Source organism: Neomonachus schauinslandi, chromosome 1, assembly GCF_002201575.2.
Source record: "Neomonachus schauinslandi chromosome 1, ASM220157v2, whole genome shotgun sequence".
NCBI classification, from domain to species: Eukaryota; Metazoa; Chordata; class Mammalia; order Carnivora; family Phocidae; genus Neomonachus; species Neomonachus schauinslandi.
Genome location: NC_058403.1, coordinates 136,362,639 through 136,373,170, shown reverse-complemented (window position 1 = coordinate 136,373,170; position 10,532 = coordinate 136,362,639). Strand labels below are relative to the sequence as shown.

General features: G+C 39.2%; 1 protein-coding gene across 2 annotated transcripts in view; it reads right to left on the bottom strand.

The window, feature by feature from the left end:
* Nucleotides 1-363: 363 nt before the first annotated feature.
* Nucleotides 364-10,532, bottom strand: part of UBE2E1 (ubiquitin conjugating enzyme E2 E1) — a 78,691-nt gene continuing 68,522 nt past the window's right edge. For both annotated transcript variants that reach the window (XM_021678914.2, XM_044920576.1), the window contains exons 4-6: nucleotides 3,509-3,641; nucleotides 2,215-2,362; nucleotides 364-1,144 (exon numbers count right to left, since the gene is read on the bottom strand). In XM_021678914.2, the coding sequence (XP_021534589.1) occupies nucleotides 1,047-1,144; nucleotides 2,215-2,362; nucleotides 3,509-3,641 (379 nt within the window). In that variant the 3' untranslated portion in view covers nucleotides 364-1,046. The remainder of the gene's footprint in view (nucleotides 1,145-2,214; nucleotides 2,363-3,508; nucleotides 3,642-10,532) is intronic.

The following is a 10,532-nucleotide window of genomic DNA, read 5'->3' as shown; positions in this document are numbered from 1 at the left end:
TTTTGCCAAAAAACTGTTCAGATAAGGGCTAAGTCATGCCCTGAGGTTGATCTTGGTTTCTTTCCTATTATTTTTACAGAGATGAATAAATACAGTGATTTAAAAAAGTTTCTCTGGAGTAGATGCAAAGAAACAGAACTGCTGGATATATGTACATTTAGGTACTGCCAAATTGCCCTCTCAGGGAGATGTATTAATACAGTCATGAGAATCCATCTTTAAGACACCTCAAAAACAGAATAGCATACCAAACCTAACCTAGTCTGTATTACTTGTAGGTTGTGTAGTAGCAAAACTTTAGAAGAATCTGCAAACTACAAACACAGGCAAAAGAAAGTAAATGAATACGGCAGTGTTAGGTGGTTGTTTTAATATTGTTTATTAGCACAGTAACAAATGCAGACTTAAGTAGTCCACAACATATAACCAATCCACTGAGCAACTCCTATTCCACACCTTACAGTTAACAGCTTAAGGTATTTTACTACAGGTTTTCACAAGTCGTGATTCAAACCTCTTGTCACAATAAAGTAGATTGGCATATAAAATAAAATACATAACTACTCATTTCCTATATGGTGTCTTATAGCCACGTATCCATTTTATATATATGAGATGACAGTCTCTAAAAACTGTTAAATATCAATGTTCCCTCCCAAGAAGGGAAAACAAATTCCAATTTTTTTTGGGAAAAAAAAAAAAAGTGTAGTCTTGGAAGGACTTTACATAAATGGCCATGTGTGTAACCTGTACAAAATTAATCTATTTTAAATTTACAGACTACAAGCAACTGAACCCAAATGTCTATTCTCTGTACTACATTTCAGCTAATATTGCAGAACTAATGACAGTTTTAAAAGTTGCTATTACCAATTCTGTCTACTGTAGCAAGATACCTTAAGTTACAACAAAATCTTAGGAAATAAGACTGAATAATATCTGTTATAGAAATACCCTACTCTTTACCAACTCCCACCCTCCCCCACCCCTTCAAAATCATAAGCAGCTCTCTGTGACAGACAATGTAAGAATTGTGAAAACCCAATTTATGTAGCGTATCTCTTGGTCCACTGTCTGGCCATTCTGTCATGTTCTGCTCTGTTGGTCATATACTGAGTGGCAATACTTCCCACCAAAGGGTCAGCTGGAAGAAGAGAATGTTTCAAATTTTAGCACATAAATCAGTGACAGCTTGGAAACAAATATGCAAAGTATTTGTGATCAAAACCAGTTTTGAAACACTGTTCCATCATCGTGGCCACCATATGCATGGGGAAAACTTCATGGGGAAAACTTCTTAACAAAACAAAATGCTCAGGCTTTAGTACTAGTGTAGCTTTATCGTTCATTCTATTTTTCTCCCAACAAACACCACCCAATTGGAAGTGTTTTTGCTCTTATGTGTTAGGTAAAGTTCAATAAAAAACTGGAATGTTCAAGGCTACGATGAACATGGAATCCAACTGTGTTCACATGACTGTTCAGTGGAATACTGTAAAGTCCTCTAGGCTGTTCCAGTATTGACCTCTAAACTAGTTACTTAGAAAAAGCCAGGTTACTAGGTCAAAACCTGGACCTCAACAATTAAGTAGAGTGTTGCTCCGAAACCTAAACAGAATCTTTAATAATAAAAGGAATAAGCTTCCCCCCAGACCCCACCGCAATCAGTCTGATAATCCCTAAGTATTATCTCACTTTCAAAATTTAACACCAGCTTTGGGGCAAGTACTTAGTGAACCAGCAGGCACAGGAGAGGTTAGGCAGATGACTCAACATTCAGTTAGAAATACGTGGTTTAAAGAGAACTGTATGAAAAATGTGAAAACCTAAGGCAAATTTATAGAAGTCCTAATTTTAAAACATCTTGTTCCTAGAGCATAGAATTACTGCCTTTTTCAACTTGTAGATTGAACTTCTCGATTAAAACTTTCTTTGAAAAAAGATTAGTTTTTGTCCTTTTTTTTTTTTTAAAGATTTATTTTTTCATTTGAGAAAAAGAACATGAGCAGGAGGGGCAGAGGGAGAAAGAATCCTAAGCAGGGCCCAACACGGCCTAATCCCACAACCTGAGCTGAAAACCAAGAGTCGGACACCCAACCGACTACATGTACATCCAGGCACCCCTACTTTTTGTTCTTTCAAAGCTCTTTGTACTTTATCAAAACAAGTATTTTTCAGGTGAGGAGAAAGAAGGAAAAAAAAAATTAACCTTACCAGGATTACAGTCTGTAAGAAGGGAGCAGATAGAAAGGAGAACTTTAGAAATGGTTAGTGCTGGACTCCAATTATCTTTTAATATGTCCAAGCAAATAACTCCTTGACTGTTAATATTACAGTGATAGATTCTTGTCCGAAATGTAACCTAAAAAAATAAGACAGTATTAAAATTTAAACAGGAAACAATAAAATTTTTCCTAAATTGCTTTTTCAATTGAGTGCCTGTAATTTAAAAATGTCTGTTTCTTTAAAAGATGAATAAAGAGTTTAAACTAAAGCTGATAAGAGAGGTTAACATACACTCTCAGTCATTTCAATGGTAATATCCATCAACAAAAAGCATGGTAACTTCAGTTTTTTCTCAAATTCATCTTCAGTAGTTTCAGTGTTTTAAATACTTTTTAAGTTTGAAATAGCTAAGTGTTTGCTGACCTCTTGTGTTAGCTGGTGGTACTACATGGCCTTAAAGTAAGCTTTATAATAAATTCAAACAGGTACAACACAGTGGGTACATAAACAAAAGCAAAATGCTCAGCTGTAAAGGCTGAAAAAAAAAAAAAGAAGACGACGACGAGATTTGGTTCTGCTTTTTCTGACTTTTACATTAGATCCTGCAGATATCCCGTCTACGTAGATCACAGAGTCACTAAAATGGAGTTCCACAAGTGAGGAGCCAGAAATGGGTAAGGATCATAGCAGTAGACAAATTAACACAAGCCATATAAGCCTGGGTTGCTTTATTCTGGTTTCCTAATTCTTATTTGTGAGACACAAAGAATCATTCAGAAGTAAAAATTACCACTTAGTAAATAAGAATCATAGATTGAGTGTCACAGGAGATACTACCCTAGATAAGAAAACCCAAAGCCTGGAGGTTAAGAATTTGAGTAAGACCAAAACGTGACAAGGAGCAGAATCCAAAAGTCTTTGGTAGGAGATTCTGACTTTCTAATTACTTTAGTGCACAGATATTTTGACACCATTTTTAACTGTTCAGTAACTTCTTCCCTGTGAGTGGAAAATAGGGGATTGATTCTGGGTTGCTATGTTACTAAAAATAGCAGGATTTTAAGCACCATCAAAACAAAGCACATACTCCTAAGAACTATGGTCTCTGCAAGAGGCAAAGCCCCCTCCCCCCATGCAAGTGTTTTGTGTCCATCCAAATGTACTTAGAGATTCGTTAAGATATAACAGAAATCTACCTTTTGTGATTAAAACTCTATTTTAAAAGCTTCAACAGTCTCTCATGGCAATATGTAAATCTGACTATAAATCAGGAAATTCTTACCTTTGGAGGCTTGAAGGGGTATTCTGGTGTAAAAGTGATATCAAGGAAGAATACACCACCCTCATACACGGATCCTGGAGGCCCCAGAATGGTTGATCGCCATTCATAGATGTTATCACCTTTGGGACCAGCACTGTGAAGTAATACATCAAAAGGTAAGCAGATGGTGGCACCATGCAAGTTTTTACAGGGCATTAAAAAAAAGGAAAAAAGATCATCTCTCCTCCCTTTTTGTTTAGTGTGTGGATTCTCTCCACAAAACAGAAGTGTCTTTCAGACTCAATCTGATTCTGGACTGCAACAAACCCATCAGCCTTAAGTAAACTGAATGATAAAGAATGTTTAAACCACTCTAAGCCTACTTAAGCTGTGAATAAGCAAGAAATTGAATTCTCAAACCTCTCCTCGATTGTAAGAAAATGTAAATACTCAGTGGTTTTGCTCACAACTATTCATTTCTGATGACCATTTTAAAAACAAAGTTTCATTTCTGACTCACTGGGGTTCTTGTTCCTTGTTCTTCTATTGCCATAATCTTATCCTGAAAGGAGTCCAATGGATTACATACTTTTTACATTATAAACCATGTTGGGTGGAAGCAGCACAAGGATGACAGAGTATCCAATGGCAAGTTATTCGATTTGCCTTTCAATGTATAAAATGCTATAATCAAGTTCTCTAAAAATTACAGTTGGGATGTTCATTTATCCCTTTCCCTGTTAAATCACTTTTATATTTAGTTATACCATAATACCCTTCCAAAGCATTGTGTTGGCTTGTAGAGTGTTCTGTATCCAAGTACAATAAGAAAAACAGAAAAATATTTACCCTCCAATTCCAAGACCAATGAAGAACTTAATATAACCTGCCCAAACAACTAAGTGTGGGTAGGACTCTGGTATTGAGGAGAGAGGAAAAGATACTAATTTTAGGTACTAATTTTAAAAAGACTTCCAGAGCATGGACATAACAGTATTCAATTGGTTAACTTACACGTTTTAGCTGAGATTTCTCAAACCTGGCTACAACAGTTGCTTCAAGGATAATGATGTGTGTCAGCCAAACAACAGAAAGGTCTTTACTTGGAGAGACTTGTATATCCCAGTCAATACACAGGATAATTTCTACAGAGCAGGCAAACTGCTATTTTAAATGAATGGATGGTATGAACTGGATTCATTCACTCATTCTTATTAAATGCCCATGTAGGCCAAGTTAAATGGCAGAGATTTCAAGAATGAACAAGACAAAAACTCCTTGTCTTCAAAACACCCTCTGCTAACTGGCTAGAGATGAGGTTCATTCAATTCCTTCATTTAAGAGAAAGATTAGAGGAAGAGGAAGGGAAAGGAAAAAAAAATAAAAAGATACCTGCCTGTGGCCTTATACTTTCCACAAACCCACCAGATTTTTTTTTCTTTCAGAATGAGTTTACAAAAGAAAACCAGAAAGAAACAGAAGTTGGGGAAGAAAACATGATGTGGCAAAAAAGGAGAGAAAAAATACAGATAGAAGAACATGGGCTAATGGAAAGAGTAGGCCCAAACTGGCCAAAAGGCACAGAGCTTGGACACTGACTTGAGCACTTACTAGCTATATGACCTTGAGCAAGTCACTAAACCTAAACCACAAATTCTCAGGAATGTTTTGATCATTAAAATGGGGGGGGGGGGGGGGGGGGGCGTGGGGAAAATCTCTGTAGAGAAACAGACCCACAGTAGTCTCATTAAATGGTAGTATCATAGTTGTTATGAATTATTCCTACTGATTTCAAATAGTATGGGTCCTTTAATATCCTTGTGATTGGTATTCTCAAGAACTTTTTTTTTAAGATTTTATTTATTCATTTGAGACAGAGAGCGAGCGAGCAGGGGGGAGAGGGAGAAGCAGGCTCCCCGCTGAGCCAGGAGCCCAACGTGGGGCTCGATCCCAGGACCCCGGGATCACGACCCAAGCTGAAGGCAGACGCTTAACAATCTGAGCCACCCAGGCGCCCCTCAAGAACTATTTAAAAACTTGTTTTGGAATGGATATATATGGAAAGAGATTATTTCACATGGTCTCTAATATGAAGTCCTGGGGTTTTTTTGTTGTTGTTTAGTTTGAAGATCACTTCCTACTTTTATATATCATCTGACCATAATTTTCACAAGGTGGGATGTAGGGAGAACTTTTAAATCAGCCCTCTACTTCTAGGAACATGCGGTAACCTCTAGTGAAAGGATACTATGCTGATTACAGCTTCATGTCCTGAGGTTAAAACTGGTCTTTGGTCATCTGGTCTGCCTACATATTTGCATCCAGTGTATGTTCTTGGGCAAAAAGTCTATAGACACTGGCCATTACAGCTAGGACACCTGTTCACCAGACTAGAGTTAACTGAAAAGTGGACTAATGAGGTGAGGACACCACTGATACAGAGGTTGCAGATAACATAACTATCCTATTTAATCTAGTTAATGATATCTAGGGCTTAAAGGCTAAAAGGCAAAGACAATCATCTGCTGTAAACCTCTCTTTTTACAGATGAGGAACCCAGGCCTGAAGGAGAAGCTAGGCCATCTAAAACCCAGTAATGGCAGCATTCCATACAGTTTTCCTCAGTCTGCTTGGTAATGCTAAGAAAGAGACCCAGAAAAAACTAGCAGTAAGGTCAGTCTCACCCTAGAGGCGACATGTTGACATGGGCCCAATTCTGCTGACCTCTTAGTACAGGAAACAGAACAAAGGTTTAACAATATAGCACTATAAGCAGCTTTTATGGATTGTACAGAAAATTGTAATTTCCGAACTTCATTGTTCCTCAACATAACCTATGGAACTTTCAAGATTCCTGACCCCTCATCCTAGGCCTGCTGAATTTAGAATATTCAGAAGGGACTTAAGAATCTATGGTGATCTTTAAACAGGTCTTGGTTGCTTTTGGGAATCACTGGTACAGGATACTGGAGGACAACCAGTTCAGAACATAAGCTTTAACATTACAGCTCATCACCTATGATATAACTGGATATTCAAATCAAGGTGGCTACTTGTGTGTAATCAGCTTTCAGTTTGGGTATAAACTTTTCGGAAAGTTCAGGAAAAAAACCAGAAAAGGGCATTACGGAATCAAGTATGCAACATAAACATAACATAATAAAAAAATACCATGCTTCTGTCAAACTTTGAAAATGCAGAATGAAGGTGGGTTATATTAAGAAAAATAATACTAAGTGAAATAATATCAAATGCAGTTGAAATCCTAAAGCATGCAACAGGAGCCCTGGAGAAAACTAAACAGCATGGATCCCTAATCTGTGGATCCTCAACCAGGGGACTTGGGAGTTACAGGGAAGGATCTGAGAACCCACTGGAAGGACCAAGCATTGCTGCTTGAATAAAAACTTTACTCACTTTAAAGCTGTTACTGGAGAAATTCATATAACATTCTGTCATATGCATTTTATTAATCACAGAATGAAACAAAAATTACGGTCCTGCAAATCTTTTGCCTTTTTTTTCTTCCAGGTTCTCACCGTAAAGTTAGGATCTACTGATCTAGGTGGGTAGAGAGACCTATGGGGAGGAAGGGGTGAGGGCCCAAATTTACAACTCTCAGAAGGCCACTGTGAAGGAGAACGAGGAACAAGAGAATCTTTACGTGCGACACTACAGGGAAAGGTCTGTTCCAGCACCCCACCCTCTACTCTATAAAATGACTAACGAGGTTTACCCTCAGGTCAGCATATTCCTTTACCAGCCTTCTGTCCCCACCCTTTAAGATACGTTTTAGTTCCACAATAAGAACTTACGGAAATGTACTTTAGAATGGCATGTGATTTAAATTAGTAATTAATTTAAGTGATTAGAAAGTATGGGAGATGGGGGAGTTTAAATTAAGGGAATATGGGAACAAAAAAAATACACATCCCTGTTTGAAGATGTTGCAACATAACTGTGATTAGAATCTTGGCATGAGGCTGAGACTGAGAAGGTGGAAGGAGACCATGCCTTTGCCTTTCAGATTTTGTTAGAGACTTAAAACACCTCTCAAAATAAATGTATAATACACAGAACTCTTACACAAGTCAAAAAAAAAAAAAATTCTGCCCTTGATTCAGTCTTTTTTCCTTCTAGTCAAAATAAATAGAGCTGTGGCAAACATTTTAAGAAAAATAACAGTCAAGGGCACCTGGCTGGCTCAGTTCTTAGAGCATGTGACTTTTTTTAAGATTTTATTTATTTGAGAAAGAATGAGAGAGCATGAGAGGGGGGAGGGTCCCAGGCAGAAGCAGACACCCCACTGAGCAGGGAGCTGGACGTGGGACTCGATCCCATGACTCCAGGATCATGACCCAAGCCACCCAACCAACTGAGCCACCCAGGCACCCGAGCATGTAACTCTTGGTCTTGGGGTTTTGAGTATAAGCTCCACACTGGGCATAGAGCTTACTTTAAAAAAAAAAAAAAATAGGGGCACCTGGGTGGCTCAGTCGTTAAGCGTCTGCCTTCGGCTCAGGTCATGATCCCAGGGTCCTGGGATCGAGCCCCGCATCGGGCTCCCTGCTCGGCGGGAAGCCTGCTTCTCTCTCTCCCACTCCCCCTGCTTGTGTTCCCTCTCTCACTGTGTCTCTCTGTCAAATAAATAAATAAAATCTTTAAAAAAAAAAAAAATAGTCATTTCTACTTTTGACACAGTATTTTCTTCTGTAATGGCTTCTGACTTCAGAGAGATACATTAACATTAGCAGCAGGGACTATCATGAACCACAACATTCTTCTGAAGGAAGCTCTGCCTGTTGACTGATCAGCACCAAACTCAATGACAAGGACTCTTCGTCCACCAGCCTTTCCCTTAATGCTCAAAACCCGTTTCCTCCAGTAACCATGGGACAAGGCGGCTACACGTCATACTTCTTATGCCTTATTAATACTATATTGGTAATTAAATAGAATTTGAACAGTATAAAATATAATCAACACAGTCATTTAAGGTATAATCTTAAGAAATAAAACCAATTAGGAAAACTGTCATTAGAGCGGTCTTATTACAGAATTTGATGGGCTCTCTGGACTGACTTGAAAAAAAAAAATTTTTTTTTTTTTTTTAAAGATTTTATTTGAGAGAGCGAGCACATGACGGGGGAGGGTCAGAGGGAGAAGCAGACTTCCTGCTGAGCAGGGAGCCCGATGTGGGACTCGATCCTGGGACTGGATCATGGACCTGAGCCGAAAGCAGTTGCTTAACCAACTGGGCCACCCAGGTGCCCCTGACTTGAAAATTATGATAATTACATAAGGTAATGTTTAAGCTTCATTCTGTTTTAAAATCATGTTTTTGTAAGTCCTCCCCAACTCCCATCCTCAATACTAACTTACTATAGACTACTGTTCTTCCATTTCAACAGCAACCAAAGATGGATTTCAATTTTTAAAGAACATCCTGGAAGCAAGGTGAAATTATACTCAGTGTTTGTAGATTATATTTCTATCTGATCAATTTTTAACATTTTTATTGGGAGAGATGACCCTTGCATACAAACACAGAAACCCTAATTCAGGTATTATTTTAGGCATAAGTCTAAAAAGCTTAGGTATGTGGCCTCATATCCTAGAAAAAAAAGTTGAGGAAAAAGGCTGGGAAGATGAAAAGAAACATGCTACAGACAAGCATATGGATAGCAACAGCACAAAGTAAGTGAAAAATGGGGCAAGTTAGCAAATGCGCCAGCATATTTCAGAAAAGGGTAGAGGATCATGATCAGTTGAGTTAAAAGCTCATTCTACCCACCTAAAAATCCCAAGTAATCTCTCAAACCAGTTGCCTTATACAAAATGTATTATGTCATAAAAACCTCCAACTCCCACATGCTCACTGCTTTAGAGCAGTAGTTCTCAATAAAGGGTGGTTTTGCCCCCCAGGTGACATCTGGCAATGTCTGGAAATATTTTGGGATGTCACAACTAGGAAGGAGCTGTCACCTAGTGGGTAGAGGCCAGGGGTGCTGCTAAACATTCTCCAATGCACCAGGCACCAGATAGCTCCCTACAACAAAGAATTCTCTCAAGGGCCGCCTGGGTGGCTCAGTTGGTTAAGCATCTGCCTTTAGCTCAGGTCATGATCCCGGGGTCCTGGGATCGAGCCCCGCATCAGGCTCCCTGCTCAGCGGGGAGCATGCTTCTCCCTCTACCTGCCACTCCCCCTGCTTGTGCTTTCTCTCTGTGTCAAATAATAAAATCTTCAAAAAAAAAAAAAAAATTATCTCAACCCAAAATGTCAATAGTGCCAAGGCTGAAAATCCTGCTTAGAGAAATGTGCTCAAGGTTGAGCTAATATAGGTAAGAGCTTCATAGTTTGAATCCCTGTTGTCAGACTCTAGTGCCCATCCTCATCTTTGTTTTACTGCTGTGCGTGGTACAGAAGAAAAAAAAAATTCAATGTCCAGGGTTTTTGTTATTAAAAGTTAGATTGGGGCGCCTGGGTGGCTCAGTTGGTTAAGTGACTGCCTTCGGCTCAGGTCATGATCCTGGAGTCCCTGGATGAGTCCCGCATCAGGCTCCCTGCTCAGCGGGGAGTCTGCTCCTCCCTCTGACCCTCCCCCCTCTCATGTGCTCGCTCTCATTCTCTCTCTCTTAAATAAATAAGTAAAATCTTTAAAAAAAAAAAAAAAGTTAGATTGGCATGTGCCCTAAATGTTCTATATCCCTGATACTCAAAATGTGGTCCCTGGACAAGGCAACATCAGCATCATCTGGGAGTTTGTTAGAAATGCAGACTTCAACTCCACCCCACACCTAATGCATCAGAATTTGCACATTAAAAGTTTGAGAATCTGGGGCACCTGGGTGGCTCAGTCGTTAAGCATCTGCCTTCAGCTCAGGTCATGATCCCAGGGTCCTGGGATCGAGCCCCACATCGGGCTCCCTGCTCCGCGGGAAGCCTGCTTCTCCCTCTCCCACTCCCCTGCTTGTGTGCCCTCTCTCATGCCCTCACTCTGTCAAATAAATAAATAAAAATCTTAAAAAAAAAAAAAAAAGTCTG